Here is a 27,198-nt window from a genome sequence, read left to right as displayed (position 1 = left end):
AGTAAAAGTACTCATTATGCAAACAAATGCCCCCTGTGGCTGATGTGTTATTATAAATTACATTTTTAGATTATGATTAAGTTAAGTTAATGTTGATCATTATCAATGCATGAGTATAATTTTATTGTTGTAGTTGGCTGAGGTGGTTTAATAGTTGAGTCAACCTAAGGGCCAGGCCCCATCCAAAAGGTCACAAAATAAATCAAAGTGGTCTTGAGATGATTAACGCAAAAGAAGAAAAAGTTTGAGATGTTGCATGCTTACACTGCTTTTGGTGTAAAATTCTTATTTAAATGAAATCATCTGGAAGTTAAGAGAAGAAATCTCTTTTGTGGAACTGCTAACAACTCAGACAACTGAAATATGACAATTAAGGGGGTTATAAGCTTAAGAGGCTGGGAACCAGTGGTTAAACTCTCAACAATGCATTGCATTTTATAAGCTTATTATGTCATATGATGTATTTTAATGCAAAATCTTAATCTTAAAAGTAACTAGTAATTGTAGCAGTCAGATAAAAGAGCATCAAAACGGAAATACTCAAGTACCGTTATGTCAAAATTATATGTAAGAGCTTATAAATAAACTGAATTTCTACCACTTCTGTAGGTTCTACTTTGTATTTTCACATTTAAGAAAAGTTGGGAAAGTTTGGTAGCAATATACGGTCACTGCAGGAAGCGTAGTTTGTACTATAAGCAATGATTTTGTTTGTATAAACTGAAACATTTTGGGAGGAAAATCACTGTCGCATAATTTGGTGACGGAGAACTTCTGCGTCCGAGGGGAAAGTCAGGAACCAACTTCGCTAACTAACAGCAGGTAACTAAAACTGGATACAAGCGTGAGCTAATGTCAGCCTCAACAGCAGAAAACACAATGCACATCCAACACAATATATCGAGACCACATTAGCTGAGTGTTAAACTTATAAAACAGCTTTTGACTTCTTGCAGAAAGTTGGACGGTTGACGTTAGCAAGGCCAGCTAGCCGTTACATGCTAAATAGCTGTTAGCCACTTGTAACATGACAGCTACGTTTGACTTGCTAAACAGCAACTTTATCTAACTTGCGTGTGTGTGTGTGTTTATTTAGAGCTTTGTGTTTTTCCTCAGTAAAGTCTGGAGCAAGATAACAACACAACACGTATTTTTTTGTTTGCTTTGAGCACACAGCCGAGCCTCTTGTGCTACCAGCTGTCACATTTTCGGTTTGTTAGACATAAAAGTTTAGTACCAAAGCAAAGTGTGTCGTGATTAAATGAATGATGCTTTGTGAATTACTCTGACTCATGTGTTGCCTTGGTAGGTTTTGAGCCTTGTGCTGGCCATGGGGGACATGAAGACCCCAGACTTTGATGATTTGCTGGCAGCTTTCGACATTCCTGACATTGATGCTAAAGAGGCCATCCAGTCAAGTCCAGAGGAGGACAGAGATGAAGTGGGGACTAATGCAGAGGAAAGAGAGAAGGGGTCCCCTCCATGCTTTTCCCTGCTCTCCTGCCACAGTGAGCCACCTGTGGTCAGTGTTATTGTGAAGAACAGAGTACGGTCTGAGTCTTGTGAAGAGGAGGAGGAGGAGGAGGAGGAGGAGAAGTCTGTCAGGGACGATGCCAAAACAGACAATCATTCAAACAGTAGCTCTGACTCTCAGATTCAGGTCAAGTTGAGTGATGTCACCTCACAGCTGGGTACTAAACCCCCCGCTGATGGAGCCACAGAACCCCAGATTGCCAATGGCTTTGAGGGATCTACCACCAGCAATCAGGGACAGGTCGACACAGAGCTGTGGCCTCGGCATTCACCGTCACTGAACGATAACGAGGGAGGATGTGATAAAGGAGTTGGATTAGCCCAGCACACAACTGATGTCATGAACAGTTTGAAGCCCCATCTCTACCCCGAGTCTTCAATTGGCACCGGTCCTAAATCCCCACCTCCTCCCTCCCTGCATTCTTCTAGCCCTCACCTTCCTCCTCGCTCCCCCCAGACAGAGGAAACCTCTCTCCTTGACAGTTCGCCACCCTCCCCTTTACAACAAAACGGGACTATTAAGGCTGGAATGAAGCGTGTCACACACTCGGATGAAGATGACTCAGAACCAGACTTAGGAAGTCCGCTGGTGATCCAGGAAAGCCCAGAGTTTGTTATGCCCTCTCCTCCAAAATTTAAACACAGAGCAAAACCTCAGTCTGAGCTGCGTGGGTCCACTGAAACCACTTCTTGCCACATTTCTCTTCCTCCTCCCCTCTCCTCCTCTCTGGCATTGGTAAAATCTAAAGTCCAACTTGCGCAGGGGGGGCGACCTTCCACCCCCACCCATTCCTCCACAGCTCCTCAGCCACACAGCCCCCAGGACAGCCTCCCCTCTGTCAATCCGGGCTCTGCATCAGTCCAAGAGGAGAAATACCCAGAGCATGTGATTGATGAGAGGGACTCGCCTGAGAGCCCACCGCCCAGTGAGACGGGTCTTGTATTCACCAAGAGAAGCAGCAGCAGCAGCAGCAGCCCTGATTCGGTCCCAACACCAGGTCAAGCAGTGAACCACACGGCCTTCGATCCCCAAGACGAGGTCATGGAAAGTGAGCCCAGCCAAGAGGACAGGCCAGGTGACACTGAGGAGCAGAGTGAAAAGACGGCTGGAGATGTGGAAAACGAGGAGAAATGTGGTAATGGCACATCGTCTGAGGATCCTGTGTCTGCTAGCGCTGCGCAGACAGGTTCATCTGCATTGCGCCCACTCAAAGTTAAAATCAAAATGCCTTCAGGGAACTTCACAAGGACTGTGACTAGTGCGGCACCTAAAAGAAGCGTAAGAGCTCGGGGCTCAAAACCTTCACCAGAGGGTCATAACACAAGATCCAGGAAGGAGGTATCACAGCAGTCTCTTGCAGTTGCAGTTAATCAGGATGCTGCAACACTAGATGGTGCCAGTACAGTCAGAGACAAACCCGCAATGACCATCAAGCCTAAAGTTTCCCCCACAGCTGTCAGCATCACCAAAACCGCAGCCCTGCCCTCCATCTCGTCAGCCAGGGTCAGCCCAGGCGGGATCAACCTGCGGAGCCTGGGTCAGAAAACTTTCAACAGTGGGGTGACACTGCCTGCACCTGCAGCTCTACTTCCTCCTCAAAGTAGCAGCAGACCAGCCTCCATAGTCAACAGCACCGGGGCGATCATATCCAAGAGTCAGACCAACCTGGTAGAGGCCTTCAACAAAATCCTCAACAACAAGAACCTGCTGCCCAGTTATAAACCAGATCTGAGCTCTCCTCCTCCTGCAGAGTGGGGCCTTCCTCTACCTGCACAGGTGAGAAAGGTTTTCATTTATGTAAACATAAATATTATGAAGGAACAGGAGGTGACGTACAAGTATAAATAACCTGTGATATTGCATTAAAAGAGGGTTCACTACCACTTATGAACAGAAAGTCATTCACTCTGACTTACAGGATAATGCTCCCACCAGGCAGGCCCATCATGATCTCTCAGTATAGTTTTTCAGTTTCATGCATACATATCTGAGAAGATGAATGTTTGGTCCTCTGCAGGGTTACCGCTGTTTGGAGTGCGGCGATGCCTTTGCCCTGGAGCAGAGTTTGTCACGGCACTACGACCGGCGCTCGTTGAGGATTGAGGTGACTTGTAATCACTGTGCCAAGCGCCTGGTCTTCTTCAACAAGTGCAGCCTGCTTTTACACGCCAGAGAGCACAAGGAGAGAGGCCTGATCATGCAGTGTTCACACCTGGTCATGAAACCTGTACCTGTGGAGCAGATGATTGTCCAGCAGGAACCAACACCAAATGGTTAGTGGAAGTTGTTTCTGTCTCAGGACCTTTGTTTGTTTATTTATTTGGATGTGAGTCTTGTGTGATGGTATATTCCTCCTTGATGCAACTCTCTCTTTTGTTTCTCCTTTTCCTCAGGTGTGCTTTCTCCATCTCTCCTGTCACCTTCTTCAGCATCATCATCATCCTTTTTAGGCCAGGCCACCCCAAACGCAGTACCCCAGCCACATCAAGCAATAACTAACAAGAAAGCAGATGCACTGCAGTACATCGGTAATAAATGTCCTGAGTGTCAGGCTCAGTTCAGCAGTAAAGAAGAGGTGGCCCAGCATTTCCAAGAAATCAAAGCAGCACACACCACTGTGAGTCCAGTGTGTGTAGGTGTGAAGGGGGGAAAAAAACATTTATTTTCTTATGAAATAAAACATGAACTCTGACTTTATTCTTCTTCTGTTGTTCTCCAGTCATGCACAGAATGTTCTCCTCCAATGCTCCTGCCCAATAGCTGCAGTGCAGCAGCTCACCAACGCATCCACCAAGGCTGCCAACCGCACGTCTGCCCAGAGTGTGGTGGTACGGCCAAGCAGACGCTCTTTCAAACACATCTGGATGAAATCTGTTTGCACTCTGCACGCCGCATCGGGTACAGGTGCGATATCTCTCCATGTGGTTGTTCACTTAAACATAAAAAGTATACTGTTGTGAAACTCAATTTACATTTTCACATAATTCCTTCTCTCCCTGCAGATGTTCCAGCTGCCTGGTGGTGTTTGGAGGGCTGAACTCGGTGAAGTCTCACATCCAACAGGCTCATTGTGACATGTTCCACAAGTGCCCCAGCTGTCCCATGGCTTTCAAATCTGCCCCCAGCATACAGAACCACATCACTGCCCAACATCCAACGCTGACTGAAGGACAGGCCATGTACTGCGTCCACACAAACACTCACAGATTTGAAGCTGACATGAAAAGAAATGTCTCTTTTACAATAATAGTTGTTTTTTTTCTTACAGCTTGATCTATAAATGTGTCATGTGTGACACAGTTTTTACACACAAGTCCCTGCTGTACGTCCACTTTGACACTCATTTAACCAATCAAAAGGTGCACGTGTTTAAATGCCCTGAGTGCACCAAGCTGTTCTCTCAGAGGAATTCTCTAATGGACCATTTCAAGGTATATCTATACATATATATGATCTAATATAGCCCAGTGAGACAAGAAACAATCTCAGCCTTTTAATTTCACTCCTTTTCCCCCCTGTTCTGTTTCTCAGACCCACAAGACTCTCACATTCAAACAAGAGTTGCCTTCATCCCCAGCTACTTCCTCTCGCTCACGGCCTTCAGTGAAGTTGGAGAGCTCAGATGGGGAAGACTTGATGGATCAAGATAAAGAGGAAAAAGTGAAGACAGAGAGGATAAAGACCCCCTCAGGGTGGAAGTGTGTGCCTTGCCATGCTCGCTACACAGACCGAGAGGAATTCATTGCCCATATGGCCAAACAGCATAACAAGGTCTGGAAGTTTTACCCTGTTAAGATCTATGATTTCACTAAATTCAGTTTGTTATCAGATACAGTCACATACATGTGTGTGTTTGTGTAGATTCTGAAGAAATTTCCTTGCAACAAATGTGAGAGCTCCTTCACCACAACCTCCAGTATGAGACGCCACATCAGAGACAAACACAAAGTCATGAATCGTTCCTTCCGCTGCCAGTAAGTATCCCACATACTGTCTGACTGTACGAAACCTAAATCTAAAGGTTTGTAGCTGTAAACCCTCAAAGTCTTACAAGATTTGCTTTCAGAAAATATACAACAAACTGTGAAACTTACTGAAGTATAACTCCTGAAAGTGATTGATGTACATAAATGCTGCATGGTAAAAGTAATCCTTGCAATCAGTAGATTAGACTGGTGCGTTAAATGTATTGATAAAAATCTAATTTAAACACATCAGTAAAGGATAACAGATTATCACCACACTTTACTGCATTTGTCTCATTTAAAGGTGCAAAACTGTTTTAAATATCAAAATAGATAACTCCTTTACCTCCTGTGTGTGTGTGTGTGTGTGTGTGTAGGTTCTGTACTGAGAGTAAGAAAACATTCAGCAGCAGAGCACTGCTGGAGAGGCACATTCAGCTCAGACACAGTAAGGACACTGTGGGTCAGGACACATTGATGGTGAGCCACTCGCTTTGTATTTCTCACTAGAAGTCAAAAAGGAAAAACTTTTTTACTAAGATGATATTACTGTATTGGCCCAACTATAAGACAACCACCCCCCCTACATACTTTTCCAACACCTGTTTTTGGGAAAATACTTTTTTGAAGACACAACACACTCAACTGGGCTAACAAAACACTTTGAGGGCTGATAACAGACTCACTATAAACTGACTCGAATACACTTGCTAGCCTAACGACATTAAGACTACAAACAACCCATGATGAAACACTCTGTATGAGCTGGTGTTACACTGATACTCTCTTCATTCAAAAATAATATCTGATATTGTGAACACATAAATGTCTAGTCCTTGAAAATATAAGACAACTCCCACTTTTTCAAACATACAGTATTTTCCAGGTTAAAATGTCATCTTATATTCGGGCCAATATGGTAACAACAATTGTCTTGAATTGCTTTGGTCTCAGGGAGGCAGAAATGAGGCAGAGAGCTCCTCAGAACAGGACAACAGTTTAGGGACTCGCCGCAGACGGAGAGGACCCATGAAGACGGAGCAGGATGAAGAATCCACAGATGGAGTGAGTCCAGTGAAGAAGTTGCGCTCCTCCTCTGCACCTGCCCCATACTCTCTCCCTGAGTCGGGGTTCCGCTGTGCACCCTGCGGCTTCACCACAGAGGGTCAGGCAGCATTCCTGGAGCACATCGTTCAGCATCGGCGAGCGGGGCCGGAGGCCAGCGATCAGCAGTGTCTGCAGTGTGGCGCCTGCTTCACGTCCATCTCCTCCCTGTCACGCCATCGCTTCATCATCCACAAAGTGAGAGACACTGACAACCAGCAAGCCCTCGGCGCGCGCTCGGCAGCCTCCCCTGTTAACAGCAGGAACCATGATTCTCTGGACGGTTTCGCACCAGCGTCGCCTTCCTCTCAGCTCTCCATGGCTCAGGGGAAGGAAGAGGATGGCACATTGGCCTGTAAGGTGTGTGGCAAACAATTTGAAAAGGCAGCAGATCTGAATACACACTTCAGAACTCACGGTATGGCTTTTATCAATGCAAGGAACGCAGGAAAAACTACCTAAGGTGCCAGATGTGAGAGGAAGGGTAGTGTCAGTAGATGATGAAAAAGTGCCTTATTTATCCCTGACTTCTCCTTTAAGTGTGGGTCAGCACACCGATGCACTAATTTAACCAAAGATTGCTAGAATAGAGTTTGTATGTGAATAGATTGTAAAACAATCAAATCTGATTCTCACTGGTCGAGACGAGCCTTAACCTTCTACGTTTGACACTCAGGATCTAACGCTGCATTTCTGTGTTCAGTAATGATACTAATGAGATTAGAGCTTCTTCCCCTGTCAGTGGACAGTTAGTCTGACTAGTTCACTGCTGTGACCACATTCACATATTAATGTGCCAGTAGGGAACTGTGAATGTTAGTACAAAATGCTACTGTGATTAAGATGGTTATTTCAATGAATGTTGATAGACAGCGACGGAATGTGACTGTTTTGTTTTCAATATTTCATCCTACTGAGACTCTTGAATGCCAACCCAGGTGTTTTTTTTTTTGTAAAGTCCTTTTTTAAACATTTTTAGAGAATCATTGCAGGGGTTTAGAGTACGTTAGCTCAGTGGCTATCAAGTGTGTATACTTCTAACTTATTGCCAGCCATTATCCAAAATATATGATAACATTTTAGATTGATTTATATCTTTAAAGGCAGCCATTGGCAAATATACATTTTAGTGTGTGTATATGAACATTTATTTACAGACTTCAGCTGAACTTCTGAACTAATGGAAGCTATTGTGTGTAAGATAGAGGACTGTGGATTTTGTCCCCCTTCACTTACATTAAAATCATGTTAGAGAGGGATCTTTTCGCTGCCCAATTACAGCGACCAGTGACTGTTTTTGATATGTCTTCAAGTTTCTTTTCATACGTTACTGAAATAAACTTTGACCAGTAGCTTTCTGGAAGAAAGAAGTCAACCTGAAAAAATAAAGTATGCAGTGGAAAATGGTCAGCAATGATCTGAAGTGTACACAATTTCAAGTTATTCTGGTAAAATTTTCAAAACCATTGAAATGAAGGTTTAATGCCTTTTTTAAAAATGTAATGTACTGTATTTACATCAGATTAACTGATTTATTCCTTCTCTGTGAGGAAGTAAAATGATGTATTTGGGGGTTTTGGTATTGGGGCATATGTTTGTCTAAATCCTGTTTTATGAGATCACTGTAAACAAAAGATCAGCATGTATGTGATAATGTTTATTCCTTACGAGAATCATGTGTTTGAGTATTTCTTTAGTCTTTGGCACTGCTACAGCATCTTAAAATGATTGTTCTGCATAACTGGATGTAATCAGATTACTGTATTCTGTTAGATTTTGAGTGCTGTGTCGTGTTTTGATTTTTTTTTTCTTTTGTTTTTTTGTCAACTAGCACTATTTTCAGCCGTTCATATCTGTCTGTTTTGGGCTTGCTTGAATATCTCTGACCACAGGATCCATAGACTGAGCTAATGTCCACTGTGTTTCAAAAAAAAAAAAAAGAAAGAAATTCCTTTAATTTGCTGTAGTTGTCTGTGACCTGTGTATGCTTGTGTTTACTTTCTCAGGAGATTATCCAATGCTTTAACACACATTGTTCTATTTTTATGTTTTTGCATTGACAAGATAATTTCTAACCAAACGTTTATTAAAAAAAAGATTAATAAAACTGGCACATTATCAGTTGAATTGATGTCTTATTTATTTATAACTTGTTTTTCATCCATTTTAACAGTAATGTAACATCTCAATAAGTCAGTACATTAATCGTCTTTATTGAGTTTAATTATATGTAATTTTCCATCTGTGGCAAATATCCAAATTATGAGAGCATAAGACACCAGAGTAACAAACATCAAATATTTCTTTTAGTTCTATTAAAATATACTTTCTTAGAAATATATAGCGATAGAATATATAAAAGTGAACAAATGTTAAGGCGAAGATAAATCCCAGCACATTTTACCTGTAATCATCTGATTATATTGTGTACAACAGCCACACTTCTATGCTCACACACAAATTATCTCACAGTCAATCTATGAGAAACGTCTTCACAGCATGTTGTCAAAAATAAGATAAACTTGGAAGAATTATAAGTGCTCTATAATGATAACTTCTTAGAAAACAGAGGCTACATGTGTTTGGTTAGCAGAAGCTCCTGCGGGTTTAGCAGGTGGATGTGATGACTGTTCTCACAGCAGCAGGAAGCCCATGACAAGAAAGAGAAGCGGCTTCATGAAGGCCGAGATCCCCTCAACACTCAGCGATGGAGCTCCTGGATGAGAGAGTGACATTAGAGTCATATAAAGACTGAATCCAAAGATTTCCTTACTGAGAGCCTTTAAAGGCCTCAAAAACCTTAATTTTCTTACTATTAGCAGTGGGGTCCTACGTGAACACAATTTTCTGCCAAACAAACAGTTTTGGTTATTCCATGAATAATTTCAGTTTTCCTCTGTGCTCTCCTTAGTGGTTTGAAGTGGGTGGGGCTCAGAAAAAGGTGAAGTCATGTAGTTTTTTCATTAGTGTTAGAATCAAAATGTGGACATTCAACACCATTGTCAATCTGATCACACTCACACAGTCCTGATGAAACAGATAAGTTAGTTTTTGAGAGTTTATCTCTTAAAGGCCCTGGAAGGTGAAATAATTAAACCTGCAGCAACTGATCATTTTGGCCACTTGGGGGCAGCAGATAAACACAACACTGACATCACCTTTTAAGTGGATATGGTGAACTTGTTAACAAACAGATTATTTACATATCCAGCGTATATGGAGTAACATTATCATTCATTTCCAGACAGGTTCCTGTTGACCTAATGAATATAAGTCCCATATTCACTCTCCTTCTAGCTCTGGTTTGGTCTCCACCAGCTCCTGAGGGAAATAACTGGCTGTTCAGCTGCTGTATCTGGGTGTGAGGCTGATGAGAGCCGTAAGAGTGAACCAAAATAGTAAACCAAAACAATGTGCTGAAAGACACTGTAAAGCTCCATAGGTTAAACTGCAGGGAATTACTGTCACTATAGGAGACACATTTCACATTACACCATCCATTGTATTATGAAAATATTGATTATAGCTACTTTACGTATTTTTCTTCAACATTACATTTTGATGATCACCAATTGTGATCACCTTTTCCTTACTAAGCCCTGTCCACTTAAAGCCAGTGAGAAGAGCACAGAAGATTTTCATTTGAAATAACCAAAACTGTTCCAACTTCAGCAGAAAACTCTGTTCACGTAGGATCACATCACTCATAGTAGAAAGCTGAGAAAATATGTTTCCAGGGACTTAAATAAATAATACCAAACTTCGTTTGTTGCTTATTTAATTGTGAATATTTATTGTTATATAAATGTAATTGAAATCAAGAAGCCAGGCTCCCATGGAAGCTGTTTTTGGTAGGTAAAATTAGGTAAAATATTATTGGTTACAAATGTTGTAAAGCAGAGCTATCAATATGTTAACAGTATAACATTATATAATACTCTATGTAATAATAACAACGCAGTATTTAAACACTGCAGAATATGTTAATTTACAGCAGTGTACATGTGTCTCCTTACCTGACTCAGTTTCTTCTGTTTGGGAGCTAAAAGTAGCTCTCTCAAGGGAAGCCAGTTGCTTGCCTCCTAGTGCAGCTCGCTGTTCTTTGGTAACCATGGCAGCGTTGTCAGGTCCGAGAGCCGCCAGTTGTGCAACGGAGAGTGCCTGACAGGAAAAAAAAGAAGGTTGCACAGAGGTCAGAGGCCACTCAGATTCAGCTCACATGAAAAGAGGGACAGGAGAAGGTTAGAGAAAGTTACTCACAGCAAAGTTCTTTGGAGGAATGAGTGTGATGCAGGTCTCGCTGAGAAATGGGAAGACAGATGGATCCAAAGAAGCCAACTCATTTGCATTCAACCCAGCTGAGGGACACAGAAACAGTGCATCAGTATTTTGTACGATGCTGCTGCTGAGCAACAAACCCAAACAAAAACTAAAACTAGTTTTGCACCAGATGATGGTCCAACAGTTCTTTTTTCAGACATACTACAATGGGGTTTGGTTTCCTGAAGAGAACACGGAGTAGGGGAAATTATCTCACCAATGATGTTGCCCAAGTCGGACACTTGTGCTTCAGTCCAGGTGCTGGGCTCCCCAAAGGCGGACACAGCAAGACTTTTCAGGTACTGAGCAATCTTGAAGGAGCACTGAATACCATTCATTGAACCCACAGCATCCCTGTGACACACACATAAACACACACACACACACACACACACACACACACACACACACACACACACATACACACCATCTTATTCTGCGGCTTATGACAGTAAAAATATTTGATTCTACTGCAAAGAATTCATTGGTGGAGTTCAAAGGCAGATTCAAAGGTCTGGACCCAGGAAACACAAACTTTGAGTGGAATCTTGCTCTTGATTGTATCTTGATATGCCATTAAAACTATTTAAGCATCCAGAATTATTTGTTTATTTATTAATAATAATAATACTGCTGTTTTCGCTCCAATTATCTCAAATTACAAGTAGTGTGTGGTGCTGACTAGTTAATATTAACTATATATATAAACTATTTTATTTGGAAATAAAAGAATTTGTGAATATAACAAGCAGAAAGTTGACATAAATAAAACCACGAGAGAGGTCTGTATGGTGCACAAACTTGAAGGCGTCCAAGTTGAGCTGTTGGATCTCGTTGGGGCTCAGGCCACAGATGAAGCGGTTCAGTGCCACCATCTCTGCAGCTCCCAGCCGATGTGCTCTCAGGTTGTTAAGTTTAGCAACGCTCTTCCACACTGACTGTATCTATTGAGATGGTTCATCTTGATTAGTGAATATCATGAGTATAACAGTCATCTGCATATTGAGCTGTTCTTATACTCAACCTGTGACTCATTCCAGCTACAGTGGGCAATTTCCTCCAGAGTGTCCAGTGAGAAGGGGAGCTTCTCCAGGTCTGAATTGGAGAAGCCCTGAGCTATGCATCCTATCTGTGTGACTGCACTCTCAGTCATCTGTGACACTGGGCCAAAGGCCTGCAGAAAGAAACACAAACACTTACTAAAATGAATAAGACTTCCAGGGGTGACTATGTTGATAAAATGGTTGTAATGAACATTAAATGTAGGATTTCTACATTGATACATGCAATTACAACTTTAAAAAATTCATAATTTCCCTTTTGATTGAGTTTTGAATTTGGAGTTTGGCGACAACTTGGAGAATAAAACTAACCAAAAATGTTAAAACAAGAGAAAGAAAATGATCATGATTCATTCAGGATCAGTGCCTTTACTGTACCTCCGTTGCTTTTTCACTCAGCACAGCCAGTTGGTCTGCATCATAGTCAGAAATGGACCCAAGTATTTCTACAGTAGCGAGGAAGGTGTCCTTTGAGATTGTATTCAGCTGTTTAGCTGTCCAGTAGACGTTGGTCATTTGCAGTTCTTCAATTAACTCCACATTGGGGGTTTTGTCAGGGATAGCATTATGGACAGAGTTAGTGCTGTTCTGTGACGTGGTGATGGTGAGATAGAAGAATTTCTTTTTCAGAACTTCTGAGATGTGGGGCAGGGGTGACTTTAGGAAATACAGAACATCCTTCATCCAAGGCTAACAGAGATAGAAGGAAAAAAAACAAAAAGACATCATGAAAAACGCGGGCATGATTTACTGATGATTTATTGATATCCGTATTCCAGATCCATATTCTTCATATATTTAAAATCTGTTTACCTAATATTATCAGTCTTTTTCTCCATATTGTAATTTTACTTGTTACTTGTTATTTCTATCTACTCTCTACACAAGACATCTATTGCATGTCTGTCTGCCCTGGAAGAGGGATACCTCCTCTGTTGTTTTTGTTGAGGCTTCTTTCTTTCCCTCCTTTATGTTTTTTGTTAGTTCTTCCAGAACACAGTGTCTAAGGATGGATGGTGTCATTTTGAAAATGTAAAGCCCTTTGAGGCAAATTTGTGATTTGGCTATATAAATAAAATTGACATGATAAATGTGAAAAAGCAAATAGGACATCATGAGCTGCATCACTGTCCAGAGAAGATGACAAAATACACATAGAAAAGACCTTGTTGGGCAGAGCAGGTGTTGCACTGTCGTCCAAAAGCAGGAGAGGACCAAGTGATTCCGTAGTCTCAGCTGACCAATCAGATGGATCCCTGTAGAAGGTGAAAAAAGGTGATCAGACACTTGTTTTTTCTTGTCTTTCTCTGCAGTAACTCCAGCATCCATAGAGAGCATGTCCTACCCAAAAGTCTGTTTGACCAGCTTAAGTAGTGCGGCCCTGTGGGGCTGAGGAATGTGATGACAGGAAGCCATGTCCTGCAGGGTGGAGTTGAGAACATCAGGGACCATGAGGGACAGTTGGGAAGGCTGAAGCTCACACAAGAGCGGTCCAAGCCTGGACACATCCTCGATGGTCAGTCCAGATAGAGCTGTTCCCTGCAAATGCACAGTAAACACTGCATGTGTGCAACCACTGGACTCACAGTATAATATTAATTGGTGTGCAGATGCCTTCATACAGGACTCTCTAATGGCATATATACTATATACACTGTATGCTGGCTTTTCCTTTCCTTTGGCAGTCATTTTTATGTATCCTTGTACGTACATTGATCAGGCAGAGCAGAGCTCTCTTGGTGAGTGCGGGTCGAGAAGGGCTACGAAGAGGTAATGAGCTCAGGTTGGCCTCTTCCATCTTGTCGAGGAAGACTGGACACACGGAGTCAGGCAAATCATTCACCTTCGAAGGCCTGGGATAGTTTGAATAAGACAGAGATGGAGAAATGGAGACTGTTACTTTTTATTAAAGAATGCTTTTTAATACGTGGTTGAGTAAGACAGAGAACAGAGTATATCTTCTTACAGCAGGTGAAGAAGCAAGGATGTGGGAATGTCATTCAGCTCCTCCACTGTGATGGTTTTGAAATAATCACGTCTCTTTTTCTCCAAAGTTGCAAAAAGCTTTCGGGCTGCACATCCTGTCTGAAAACATATATTTGTTATAAATGAAGCGCACATGTTAACATTTATTTCTATGTGTATGTATACTGTATGTGTGAGTATATACATACTTGTACTTTGGAGAGCCACTGTGGCGCCTCGTCTATGGCCTCAGCCAAGTCCAAAGCATCACTGTCAGCAACTTTGTAAATCATCTTACAGGTAAGGCCCTGAAGGATTGAACGCATCCTCCTGTTCCAATAATATTTTAACTGTTAGCATATAAAGCAATGGCAGGATATACTGTGTGTGTATACATTTTATACATTTCTGGAATTTCTGGTATTTTGGCCACTGCTGTATATCTTACTTATACTGAAGTTGCTTTAGATCATGTAACTTTTTTGCCAGGAAAGCCGCCTAAGGAAAGGAAAACAAATGGGGAAGTGTGGCACCAATTCTTGAGTAAATGCACCTCATTAACTTCAGTAAGAATTAATTGATTACTTTGTGGAAGATTCTGTGATCCAGACTACATTAATTTAACATCTCTTTAACATTAAAACAATAAGCGGTGAGATAATAGAGATAGCCACATATTTCAGAGATGGATTCAGGCAAAACAGAGGTTACCTGTGGCAGACTCCAGATTTTATTCTCCACTTGGTCCAAAGAGGTGATCTTTGCTTTGTCCAGGTTGTTAAGCGAAATGCTGCGAAGCAAAGGGCCAGGCAGCTTCTGCACCAGCTCTGAGGGATCTACATTCTCACGCAGCTGGGGGGGAAACATTTAATTCCTCTGATGAAAATGATATTTACAGTGTATATCAAATAGCTCCAACTTGTTTTTGTCTCCTTAATTTTCAATTCCATACTTTATTGCCATGTCAATACATCTGATAGGAATTTGCTTCAGTATAGCTCTTAAAAACAGACAAAACACACATAAAGCAGATAAAATAGATTAAACAAGAACCGCAAAAATACTTATCACATTTATTCATAATTAATGTCCTGCATAGTATCATCTTGTGGAAAAAGTGCTTTGTGCTGCTACATTTGTTTAATGTGCTTGTTGCTTTGTGCTGCTATGTACCTATTTTTAAAGTGCTTGTTGGCTAATGCTTTCTCTGCTACTGCAAATGCTTTTGTGTCAGATTTCAAATATCGAACAGCCTCATGATATGTGCAGTTCCTGAGGCGAGATGTCCTACAATTAAGACTCTGGAGTCTCCTTCCTGAAGGGAGGGGTTTGAAGAGGAAGCTAGCAGGGTGAGAGGGGTTGATAATCACCCTCTGCGCCTTGCATCTGATATGTGTGGCATATGTGGAGGAGACAGAAGGAAGATAACAGCCAGGGATCTTAGATGCTGTGCGTACCACTCTTTCCAATTGTCCCCTCTCAAGGGAGGTTGTGTTGCCATACCACACTGTGACTGAGAAGGTGAGGACACTCTCCACAGTAGCACTGTAAAATTGCAGCATCGTCTTCCCAGTTACACCAAACTCTTTAAGCTGGTGCAGAAAGTCATGCCTGTCACTGCTTTGTCATTTGCAAATTCAATAATCTGCACAGATTCAGAATGGGATACACAATCACTGTTATGAGTACAGCAGATGTGACCCCAGTGTTGAGGGTCAGAGGCCTAGAGGACATGTTACCTACCTTAACCACTTGCTTTCTATCAGACAGAAAATCTAAAATCCAGTTGCATAGAGACTGATAAATTCCCAGCACCTGGAGTTTATGGAGGAGTTTATAGTTTATAGTTTAAGGGGCACGATGGTATTAAATGCCGAACTAAAATCGATAAACAAAACCCTTGCATAGGTGGCGGGGGCCTCCAGCATCGTCTACAGACCTGTTAGCCTGACAGGCAAACAGGCAAACTTTTATCTTAATATTTCATCACAATCAAGAAAATAGTTTGTCTTAATAAATAATGTAAGCCTCTGTTTTCTACTCGTCTCTCCTTACTCACCCGCTGCAGCACGGCCTTCAACTGCCCCTTTCTCATCCGCTTGGAGATGTTCTTCAGACCCTCTGTATCACTGAGAATCTCCTGGGCTTCGACATGCTTGAGCATACAGCTTGGCACACCTTCCATAACCGACTGAAGTACCTTCAGCTCCTTGTATGACACCTTTTTACACTAAGAGAAAGCAGAATGGGATAAGTACAGAGTGAGAGGTAGAGCATGAGAAAGACAAGCTACCAGCAATGTAAACTCACCTTCTTATTGCCCAGCTGGTTCTTGATCAGACTGCACACTTGGGCCTTTGTCCATTGGACGTTGGGTCCCAGGGTCTTGAGAATTTTTTTGAGATCGGTGTCAGGGATCATGGACAGTTGTTGGGGAGACAACAAGGTAACACAACCGCCCAGCTTGCTTACTATTTCCAGAATGTTGGTGCTGTTTGAATTTGATATCACAGACTCAAGAAGGCGCTTCTTCACCTTGAGTCAGGAGGAGGTAAAAAGACAAATAGCAAACAAGAGATTACTAAGATTCATGAAATTAATTCCATCTGTTACTTCAGACCTGGCAGCAAAAGACATGGGTGTGAAAGACTGGGAAAGTGAGGTATACCTTTATGATTCTGGGGCTGTTGCAGTCGGCAATCTGAGAGAGGAATTTCTTGCTGAGATCAGGAGTCATGTCTGGAGCATTGTAATAATAACAAGCCAGTGTGCCAAACCTGAGGAAGTTCAAAGACAAAATGTGGTGATTATTCTAACTAACTCTAAATGTAATCAGCTCTCTATTATGCCAGTTACATTCATCTGTATTATGCAACTCCCCGTAGTACTGCTTTAATCTACTAACCAAAAAAATTGAATTCTAAGACTTCAAAATTACATGATATTTTCTCTCATCATGTCTTTTATAGAGAATTATTGTCATTAACGTATTTGTTGGTCGGTCCACCACTTTAGTCCAGACTGAAATATCTCAACAAGTATTGTATGGATTGCCATGAAATTATGTCCAGACATTTGTTTTCCCCAGAGGATAAATCCTACTGAGCTCTACTGATTGATCATCTGCCACCAGCAGGTTGACATTTGTGGCCTTTAGTGAAATCTCATGACAACTATTGGAGTGACTGTCATGAAATTTGGTACACAAATTCATCACCAAGGTGAACATACTTTTGCAATCCCTTGACTTTTCATCTAGTGACATCGTCAGGCCAAAATTTCAATTTGTCTAATACTTTGGGTTATGACTAATACAAAATATATTAGTATTATTAATATTTATGAATTAATATTTAAGCTAATGACATTCCCATCAGCATCAACTGTAATTTGTGTTTGAAGCTAATTAGCTAATGTTAGCATGCTAACATGCTAGACTGAGATGGTGAATATAATAAGCATTATACTTGCTTTACATCAGTTTGCATTGTTATATGTGTGTCACATGTGAGCAAGTTAGCATGCTGACATTAGTGTTAAGCTCAAATCACTGCTTTGCCTAAGTATAGTCTGACAGAGATGCTATTGTGGACATTTTTTGTTGATTTGTTCTTTCTTTTATAGTGAGTGAGTGCCTGTAACAAAGCTCTCTCTCATATCTGTTAAGACTTTTACTCCTTACAAACCCCAAACCTCAACACTCAACAGCAGACGACAGAGGCGTGACATTCAGGGTACATAGTGAATAGCAGGCATTGAGACCACAAGAGTCTGTTCCTCTGTTCTCTTCTGTTTTGTCAGGAAATGACAGATGACAGTTGAGAATGTTTAAAAAGGTATTTAAGGCTAGATCTTTAGCCAGCAATGCTCTCAACCACTCATCCACACAGTTTTAATGTACTAATATACACACATTTATACATGAATACACACTTGTCTATATGCTCTGCAATCTCCTTCTGTCCACTGAAGCACTCTTGAAATTTTTGGAGAAACTTCTCGCCCAGTCTGGGGCTCATGGGGGTCACCCTACTCAAGGTGGATCTGAACTGGTCTGAGTGGAAAAATTCACACAGCTAGAAGAGAATGTGAAGGAAACAAACCAAGAGAGCAACAAATTAAGATCTTGCTATTTCCAGTTTCATTTGCTCTTTAACCTACTTTAAACAAACCCTAACCTTTTCTTTAGGAGATGAGTCAACATCGTGTGGTGCTAAACGGGAGAGGTAAGGCCCCATCATGATCAACGCCTCCAAGTTCAGCCATTTCAGTGAAGGTTCGCAGCGCTCCATCAACACTACAGAATAAATGAGGCTCTTACAAGTCACATTAATACCCACACAATACCTCAAAAGCTACACCTTTACATATCTGTTTTAAACATCCTCTTACATAGACAACAGAAAAGAAGCTGTCTGTGATTTGCATGATTTCCTGGATTTAAGTCCTATCAAAAGATCTGGACAAAAACAAATGCAAACATAGTCACTGTGGCTTGCAAATATGTGCACCAAAAACACACGAAACAGGTGCTGTTATTCTGTGGCACACACAATCCTCCGCTATTCTCTTTAGCGTTCATTGAACAACCAGCCTGTTCTGTTGCTTGTTGTTTAATTTGTGGTTTGCTCTATTTCAGCTGCTTTGTTCAATCCTTTCCTCTGACATTTTTCCTTTTTTCCTTTTTCTCTGCAGCCTCTTTATTTCTTAAGTGCTTGTGCTCTCTTCGGTTTAGTCAGTTCTTTACCTTATGCTTCCCATCTTTTCTTCTCATCTTTCCTTTCTTTTCTCTTTATGATTAAAATGAAGAATATGAATTGATCTGATTATCTCATAAATAGTTAGTGGTGAATATATCAGAATGTGTAACTAGTTTTTACTGTAGGAAGAGGTTTCTGACTTGATGGGCTTAACTCATTTCTTACTTGATCTGGAGTTGGATGATGGCCTCAGAGAACAGTTGAAATAGTTCTCAGTGATCTGCTCTTTTGCCCATTTTAACACTTGAGTCCTTTGATGCTCGGACATGGGATCATACGCCCCCCGCAGCATCCTCATCCTGGAACGAACAGCAATTTTACAGCATTAAAAAAAGTTGATGAAAGTTGGTGAGGAAAATAATTGTGCAAACACACTCACATCATTTTCATGTTTTGGCCCTCTACTCTGGTAGGAAAGATCATTCTTTTCATACTCAGCAGCGCAGGTTTGGCAGCCAACAGCAGTGCCTCATAGTCGCCTGAGTCCATGTTGTTTTCTCCCTGGGTGGTCAACGTCGCCCAAGACAGAGGAGCCACAAATGCTCGCATGTAACATGCAGATGCCTCCTGAGGGAATGACAAAGATGGCAAACATGATTAGCAGCATTAATTAATGGATTATATCCTCTTTCCTTAGGTTCTTGGCATTAGTGGGAAGTACTGACAGAGGAGTTTCTCATCAGATTGATCATGGTTGAAAGATGGGTGCAATTCCACATCTTGTTTCTCTAAAAAGAGAGAGAGAAAAGAGACAATCAGTGTGTGTGGGGTAAGGCAGGTTTGAACAAATAATGTATAAAATGACCCATCGACAATGAGCATAATGGTTTTAATCAATAACTAACTTGCTATCCAGAATAATAAATATACAAAATGCAAAACATGTTTCAAACATTGTTCGTTGAACGACTCTTGTAAATGTGGTTGACTGCATGCGTACCATTTTATCTGGCTTATCCAAGGGGACACGGCCAAGTGAGTCTTGGTCGGCTCTCACAGTAGAGACTGAATCCAGGACATCGAGAAAAGCAGATTGCAGGGGGTTGGATTGGTCAGCATTTCGGTTCTCCGTCGGCAGGTCACTGAAAGAGAAATGAGAGTGGAAGCAAGAGCTGGTGAGCAGAAATGGTTTTTGATATCATATTTTGTATTTCATTCATTAATTCATTTTATCCTTTAACTATCAAGAGAAATTTGCACTTTACAGACACAATAATTAGTCCCTACTCACATCTCCCAGCAAATAAATCTCTTCACAAGCGTCTAAAACATTTATACAAGCCTAAAGAACAGGCTGACATCATACCAACTTAAAGTAAATGGCTTTAAAATGGATCTCAGTGTTTAAGAGAATAAATGAAAATAATTCATGGATCTCAGTGTCATTATAATGCATTGACCATAGCTACTGCCAAATTGGCATGTGGCAAGTTTAACCTGTAACACAATTCGGGAGGGAAAAAAAAAAAACATTTTCTTGCCTATTCAGTAAATTAACTGTCATGTTAAATTACCTGTTATTGAAGATTGAATGCAGCAGTCTCATCTTAGGTATTGGGTATCCTGTAACATAGAAACCCTCAATATTTTGATTTTGAAATACATCAGGACTGGTCTGATTATTTGCTATGACTCATGTTACAGAGGACACTCATAATGCATGCAAACATACACTGGCACATTCACACACCCAGGACGGGGTTTAGTATTTGTACAGTGAATTACATGTTGACATAATGTTCAAATGCATGTAAGACACCCTTTTCCTCTCTCTCTCTCTCTCACACACACACATACACTAACAACATTAAAAAGTGTGTTGCGAGTTCTCTCACCCTTATTCTTGCACTTCATCATCTGATGGAAATAAACACACATTTCATCATTAAATGTTTATGCAGTATATAAGACATTTAGACGAAACAATTACACTCAAAATAAATGTGAACAACCCTAAAACCTGACCAACACTTACTTATGGGATTCTCATACAGTATATAAACAAAACAACATGCCATTTAGATGATAGGAGAAGATGATGAGTTTCAGATTACTACGTACGACTATCGCAAGTTAACAGTGTAACATGTCCAATCTGGACAGTTATGGTCTGCTGGAAGAAGCTACTGACGTCAAGCTGTGATGTTTTCTACAAAAATCATTAAGGCACAAAGGGCGGGTATGGAGCCAAGAGGCCTGTGGATGACGGTAACAAGCAGGTCATAATGCAAAACAGTTTTATTCTGTGTGACAGAATGGAAATAAAGGGACATTTTTCTTGTACTTGATAATTTATTTTATCATAAAAAGGTGATTTAAACATAAAAAACAAAATTTCTTGAGGATCTTACAGCATTTTTAATAACTTCCTGGCACAAACCCAGCTTATTAAACCAAGTTTTAACAATGATACTACATTCAAGCTAAAAGAACTGCACAGAAGATAGTATGGAAAAAAATAACTACAGCATAAGAACCAGACCATTTATCCTCTGTGACCATAAAATAGCAGGATGCTATTCCATTGCAATTACTACTAATGAATGAAATTTGAATGCCATGAATGAGTGCATGTGTATACTCATCCCTCCCCTGCATGAAATAAAATTACATCAGGAATGGAAAATCTTTTCACAGCATCTGGGACATGAGGACAAAGTATTGTGATCGAAAAATTGACAGAGCTCAGTTATCTTTTCAACAGAGAAAACTGTGACTTTTGGACCTGAAAATGTGTATTTATAAAAAAACAAAAACAAAAAGTTGTTTTGCATACTGCTTCCAGATGAGACATAATCTCTTTCAAAAATATTCATGAAATTACATACCATTTTTTTGGCCATGTCCTTGAAGTCAGGTTTCTTTCCAGGCATCATATCTGGTTGGATACAGCAATAATGAATAATTATTAAGGCATCTTGCCATTAAGGCTATTTCATTCTTTATCATTCTGATTTAAGCAATTTCCAAGATGTAAGAGGAGACGATGCATGTGGTTGTGTTGCTGTTTACCAAAGGCTGCACAGGCCACAATGAGTAGAAAGAAAAATGTTCCTCCTTTTGGAGCCATGGTGAAATGGTCTGCCTGCCTGCCTGTTGAACATGATGACATAATTCAAAGTGTACATTAAGCAATTTCCATAGAAATATATTCCTTTCATTACATTTTCTTTCCATGAAAGAAAAGAAGTAACCCTCCATAGGATGCTATAAGCTCTCTAGTTGTTATGGAACTTGTCTCCATGCGAGCCACCTGCTGTTTTCTGACATACTTCCTCCTCTGAGGATTTGTGCTCATACTTCCCTGGTTACCATATTCGTTACTCATCCTATGGGAGGCTCTGTGGACTTTGGAGGATAACATGCTGTGAAAAACAGGTACATCATGTACTGTGGAATAACATTTTGTCAGCCTCTTTTCTCTCCTGCCAAACATCTCTGAATTCCTCAGTGAGTCTTACATAATGAGAGTTCCCTCTACTTTGGAAGTTTGTATTTTGCCGTCATCTGATTTGCTTGCTTTCCACTGAATTGACTTCTCATTTTAATATCAAATGATTACCAGGGACGTTGTAGGATAATGACCTCTATTGTCCAAAGACAGTGTGTGACTTCTCTTTTAAAGTCAGACTAAGATTACGATTTTAATGTGTAATTGTTTATTTGCTGGTTATATAATGTATTAACATGACTTTACGGAGCTAATGATTGAAGCATTCAAAACAGTTAAAACATACAAAATACACATATGTATCAAACTGTATGATATTGCGGCAATGAAACTGCTTCAACATCATTACAAATATGAAACTATCAACGCATCATAAATACAGAAAATAAAACAAATAACTTTTATAACTATTCTAAAAATAATACATTTATGTACAATTAAGTTATTACTTACAGGGTCTGCGTCTCCTCTCTGAATGCAATTCAAAAAACAGGATATTGACAAAGTGAGGATGTGTTTTGCGCTTTTCTCTCAAGTCTGATGTGAGCTGGGTGGTTACCTGTCCTCGACTGAGCCAAAGCAGGTGCATGGTTTTAAAATAACAGTGTGTGTGTGTGTGTGTGTGTGTGTGTGTGTCTGTGTGAGAGAGAGAGAGAGAGAGAGAGAGAGAGAGAGAGAGAGAGAGAGAGAGAGAGAGAGAGACAGACAGACAGACAGGGGTTAGGAATTATTTTAATTTTTTTGATCTTTTAATTAAACCAATGTAGACTTGAAAATCTAACACAATGACACAATACTGAGTGACAGGTTAACAATGAATCAATAAATAATAGGTATCAGTTGAAGGAGCAGTCATTTATTTATTTTTGAAGGTAGACAACAGGATGTATCTTACATAATTTCAAATTAAAGCTGATTTGATGGATGAGTTAATAAAATCCATACACTACAACTTAATACAGAACTGCATTGTCCAAATAGAATTATGTAACCAAAAAAACCCCCAAACAAACAAAAGATTACCACACAATAAAGGCTCTATTCAACGTCTCCATGGAGAAAGCTGGCAAACATAAAACAGCAGCTCTTGAATATTGAAATGACCACATTTGAATGTCAAGGCCACTGCAAAAATTCCACTGTAAACAGATTTAGATGCTAAATCCAACTATGACAGGAGCTCAATGGAAAAACCTCACGCTTCTCTCCAGGAGTTAATAAATTAATTAATTAAAGTGTAATTTTCACTACGTCTAATGTGTGACTGTAACTCTGAAAGTGTATGTTTCATTAGTAAGTCTAATCCTTATTTTGTGATTTATAAATTTATATTTTCCAAACAAATGTGTATCCAATATTCCAATGGCACAATGTACATAAAAAAAGGAAAAAAACAAAGAAAAACTGCAGTTTCATCTAAAAATAAATGAGTCAAATAAATATCTTGACTGGTTTTCAGTAACCTCTGATCTTTCACAATCTGTGTTCCAAGTGGTCCACATAGTCGAGAGGACACAATCCGTATCTAGATCAATACAGACTACAGTGTGTCCACTCATTAAAGTTCAGTAAATGGGTAACAGTAAGAATACAAAAAGATGGTTTTGGTTCGCTTCACAATCATGTGGGTGATGTGACAAACAGAACAGTGTGTGTGTGTGTAATACCCTCAGGACATCCTCTTCTCATTAACCTCTAATTGCACTCATTAGGAACGGCTATTACCATCTTCCCTCATAGCCAACTTCCTGCATATGTCTGATAACAATCTTTCGACTGACATAAATCCATTCGTTACTAAAATAGAGTCCACACAACACACATGTTGATCGGTACAGAGAAAGACACTCAGGAGAAACTTGCAGAACCACGACTGTTTCACTCCATGTCACTGTTTCCTTCCATTTTGGAGCCAATAACCACATGAAGGTTTGGGTTGGTGAAGTGATCTGAAGGAGACCATTGACACTAGTTAGTGGTGAAATTATGCGTGTGTGTTTAAAGTATTGTTCATTTGGATCATCACTAGTCATTACTTTTGCAACAACTAATTTTCTTGGGGTCCATTTAAAAGATAAGGATAGGTTCATGCTGTATTTTTCTTACTGTCAACAATGCATTAGCCTGTCTCTCTTACTTTTAGATGTCCCCACAGTGTCAGTGGCACTCAGCTGTTCCTACTAAATATTTAAAAACAGGTCATGTAGCTTCATTGTTAGAAAAAGTTCAATATTTTTATAAACCAGCTGGACTCTATGGTTTTAAGCAAATAATATTCAAACAGGAATTAATAGTGCATTTGTTTGAGACAGATGATTTTAATGTTACACAATGCAACAGTGTGACTCATTGATGTATTTTTGATCATTTTTGGACAACATTGGAGGTCTGTAGCACAAAAGAAGAAGCTATACTGTATGTATGTATGAAGCTACTGTAGGTTTTAGCAACAATATTAAGATCAATTCATTGTTGGTTTTTGGTCTTTAAATAAGAAAATATAGAAAGTCACAATCCTGTAAAATAAAATATAAAGTATAATCAACACACTTATAGAACAAATAATACAGTTACAATACCACTACACCAAGAAAAATACTTTTACATCATAACCAAACACGTGACATATAAAATATTAAATAGAGTGATTGGCTGTGTGTGTCTGTGCAGAACTCACCTGCAGCAAATTCACGAATGTCCACAGGCCTTTTAAGAAGCACGTCTCTGTGAGTGGATGTGAGAATTATCAGGCACAGTATGAGGATTATTGATGTGTGTGTGTGTTTTCAAACTAAAAGTTCACTTCAATAGTTCAGTAGTGGTCAAGAGGCTGCATGGAGGTTTGAAATGCATTAACCTTAAAGCAGCTCAGACTTTTATTGGAGTTAATTTGTTTGTGAATAATTCTTGCTCCATCCAACATAAACCATGTAATGTAAAATATAATGTTACATACAGAGCAGCTTAGAAGAAGTTTTGAAAGTTTATCAGTAAATAAGAACAATGGCTGGTTTGCAGACAAACTCTGATGTAAAATTTAAAAAAAACCCAAAACAACAACAACAAAAAATCCTTTAAAATAAATAAATAAACCTATGACAGCTTCAGAGTCAGCAGTCAAACTGAACTGACTTTAATCTAAAAGTACTGAGTGTTAATTTACATCTACATTGTAATATTTTGTCTGCGTGAGTTTATTTTATAACCTATTTACACAAACCTTAATTTGATTAGGTTTTATTATAGTCTATAGATTTTCAGCATGTAATTGTTCCGGCCTTGTTTTATTTGTATTTGAGATGTTAATATTTATATTTAATATATTGTAATATCAGTTTGAAAACCCTTTCGTCACACATGTAGCCTAAATACAATAAACCCTCGCTCTATTTGTAGTTAACTTTAAGTTGCCTATACTGTTTATTTGCTCGATTCCTTTAACAAACCTACAATTAGATACATCAAAGCAGTGAAAGGGACACTACAGTAGTGCTAAGAGAAAAAACAAAATGTACGGATATTTGTTTGAGTTTTTATATGCAAATAAGGTGCATGTTGGATTTAATCTTGTCTCGGTGTGTTTTGTCTAACACATAACAGTTCATCAGTAGACACCGTGAGCAAGGTTAGCTGAAAGTTATTCTCTCTCTCTCTCTCTCTCTTTTCCCAAATCAGCGGAAGACGAGCTAACCTCAGAAAGTCGCCTATCAGGACCTCCACTTCTGGATGCGACCTCAAATACTTCTCGTTTTCGATTCTCGTCTTGATCTAGAATTAAAAGAAAATGCATTAAAATGCAGTGTGGGTTTAGCTAATATAAGCTATATAGCTGTTAAACGCCTGCGTTGTAAAATCCCCACACAAATCCACTGTTACCTTGAACTGTCGCAGTTTTTCTTGCTGCTCAGCGCTTAAAACACCAACGTCCAGTTTCGTCAAACCGCCTTTCCCAGCCATCATTTCTCTATAAAGGTTCGTCTAATTACCTTTCTGAGGACACTGTTCACCTTACAGTACACCTCACAATATAAAACTAGTAAATATTTATAGCACAAAAACGGCCATCTGCTACTGACACTGTTACCACGACTGACAACAACTGTTGCTATGGAAACGACCTCCGGCAATGAATGGCTGCGTCCGCCAGGTGGCGACGTACTCCAGGATAATACGTCCACCGCTTCCATGCATTTCTTTTTTTTTGCTTGTAATAAACTTAATTCAGCTTTTAAAGGAGAGGTTCACATTTTTTTCAAGTCTGTCTTAACACAACAGTCAGGTGTTCATAAGAACACTGAAACAGGTTTTCCTCGCTGTAATCATTCCTCCTGTTCATACTGGCTGTTAAAAGACCCCTTCAAATGTGCTTTCAGTGTAAATGATGGGGGCCAAAATCCACAGTAAGTCCACAAAGTCATTATCTGAACTTCACAGTTTATGTAAAGCTTATATGAGGCTTCAGCAGTCTGAGTTAGTCATTTCAGTGGATATAATAACAAAAAGAGGGACTTTGGCACTAAAATAACTTGAACTTTGAAAGATATCTGCAATTGATTTGACTAATTTGGACAGCTGAAGTGTCATATTAGCTTCAGATTAACTTTTAAATACAATGTTGCACAGAAGGAGGACTGTGGATTTTGGTCCCCATCACTTAGCTATATTGAAAGTGCATTATGAAGTGATCTCTTAGTAGGTGAAATACAAACAAGAGGAATGATTATGGCAAGAAAAACAATGTTCATTTGGGTACATGACAGTTGTCTTAAGACAGACTTTTTTGTGAATCTGTCCTTTAAGGATATAAATCATAAATGAAGCAATGTTGCCAATTGTTATCAGATTCTGTTTATGATATATTAATACATCAAAATATGCCATAATATGGTGAGAACATGTTTCTTTTTTATTTCAGTCAATTTTTCATTGTCCTACTATAGAAAATGTGGTTTGAAATGTGGGACAGCATGGTTTAACTAATGTGGGACAGTTACATATGTTCTTAAATAAGTGAAACAAGCCCATAAGCACATTAAAT

At 39.8% G+C, this 27,198-nt stretch overlaps 3 protein-coding genes across 3 annotated transcripts; 1 reads left to right on the top strand and 2 right to left on the bottom strand.

Annotated features, from left to right (window-relative positions):
* Nucleotides 1–717: 717 nt before the first annotated feature.
* znf687a (zinc finger protein 687a) lies at nt 718–8,730 on the top strand. The gene is made up of 11 exons (XM_067601488.1): nt 718–822; nt 1,310–3,310; nt 3,552–3,807; nt 3,928–4,151; nt 4,254–4,438; nt 4,537–4,713; nt 4,803–4,965; nt 5,066–5,305; nt 5,396–5,508; nt 5,877–5,979; nt 6,454–8,730. Exons 2-11 carry the CDS (start codon nt 1,331–1,333, stop codon nt 7,063–7,065), a joined length of 4,053 nt encoding a protein of 1,350 aa, XP_067457589.1. The 5' UTR covers nt 718–822; nt 1,310–1,330; the 3' UTR covers nt 7,066–8,730.
* otoa (otoancorin) lies at nt 8,725–22,159 on the bottom strand. The gene is made up of 27 exons (XM_067601489.1): nt 21,722–22,159; nt 21,538–21,587; nt 20,545–20,566; nt 20,224–20,272; nt 19,650–19,791; nt 19,375–19,437; nt 19,089–19,276; nt 18,875–19,008; nt 18,128–18,246; nt 17,883–18,025; nt 16,618–16,726; nt 16,260–16,484; nt 16,009–16,179; nt 14,661–14,801; nt 14,398–14,447; nt 14,159–14,279; nt 13,951–14,069; nt 13,696–13,837; nt 13,330–13,523; nt 13,150–13,240; nt 12,363–12,674; nt 11,948–12,097; nt 11,725–11,867; nt 11,141–11,277; nt 10,864–10,961; nt 10,620–10,764; nt 8,725–9,319 (listed from the first exon to the last, which is right to left on the bottom strand). The coding sequence occupies exons 1-27, from the start codon at nt 21,819–21,821 to the stop codon at nt 9,237–9,239; spliced, it is 3,441 nt and encodes a 1,146-aa protein (XP_067457590.1). The 5' UTR covers nt 21,822–22,159; the 3' UTR covers nt 8,725–9,236.
* Nucleotides 22,160–22,996: 837 nt separating this feature from the next.
* Nucleotides 22,997–26,275, bottom strand: LOC137191425 (RIIa domain-containing protein 1). Its single transcript, XM_067601492.1, has 4 exons — nt 26,037–26,275; nt 25,852–25,928; nt 24,838–24,884; nt 22,997–24,109 (listed from the first exon to the last, which is right to left on the bottom strand). Exons 1-4 carry the CDS (start codon nt 26,118–26,120, stop codon nt 24,039–24,041), a joined length of 279 nt encoding a protein of 92 aa, XP_067457593.1. The 5' UTR covers nt 26,121–26,275; the 3' UTR covers nt 22,997–24,038.
* Between the last annotated feature and the right edge of the window lie 923 nt (nt 26,276–27,198).

The sequence above is a fragment of the Thunnus thynnus genome, chromosome 10 (assembly GCF_963924715.1).
Source record: "Thunnus thynnus chromosome 10, fThuThy2.1, whole genome shotgun sequence".
NCBI lineage: Eukaryota > Metazoa > Chordata > Actinopteri > Scombriformes > Scombridae > Thunnus > Thunnus thynnus.
This window is presented reverse-complemented; position numbering and strand designations above follow the sequence as displayed.

Coding starts and splice junctions, on each gene's coding strand:
- znf687a (XM_067601488.1), top strand. CDS start 1,331: ATGGGGGACATGAAGACCCCAGACTTTGATGATTTGCTGGCAGCTTTC. Junction 3,311..3,551: donor GCCTTCCTCTACCTGCACAG/GTGAGAAAGGTT, acceptor GGTCCTCTGCAG/GGTTACCGCTGTTTGGAGTG. Junction 4,966..5,065: donor CTCTAATGGACCATTTCAAG/GTATATCTATAC, acceptor TCTGTTTCTCAG/ACCCACAAGACTCTCACATT.
- otoa (XM_067601489.1), bottom strand. CDS start 21,821: ATGTCATCATGTTCAACAGGCAGGCAGGCAGACCATTTCACCATGGCT. Junction 14,802..16,008: donor TGAAGGCCGTGCTGCAGCGG/GTGAGTAAGGAG, acceptor TTTCCCCCCCAG/CTGCGTGAGAATGTAGATCC. Junction 14,280..14,397: donor CTAAAGCAACTTCAGTATAA/GTAAGATATACA, acceptor TTATTGGAACAG/GAGGATGCGTTCAATCCTTC.
- LOC137191425 (XM_067601492.1), bottom strand. CDS start 26,120: ATGATGGCTGGGAAAGGCGGTTTGACGAAACTGGACGTTGGTGTTTTA. Junction 24,885..25,851: donor CTGATAGGCGACTTTCTGAG/GTTAGCTCGTCT, acceptor ATCCACTCACAG/AGACGTGCTTCTTAAAAGGC. Junction 24,110..24,837: donor CATTCGTGAATTTGCTGCAG/GTGAGTTCTGCA, acceptor GGTCTCCTTCAG/ATCACTTCACCAACCCAAAC.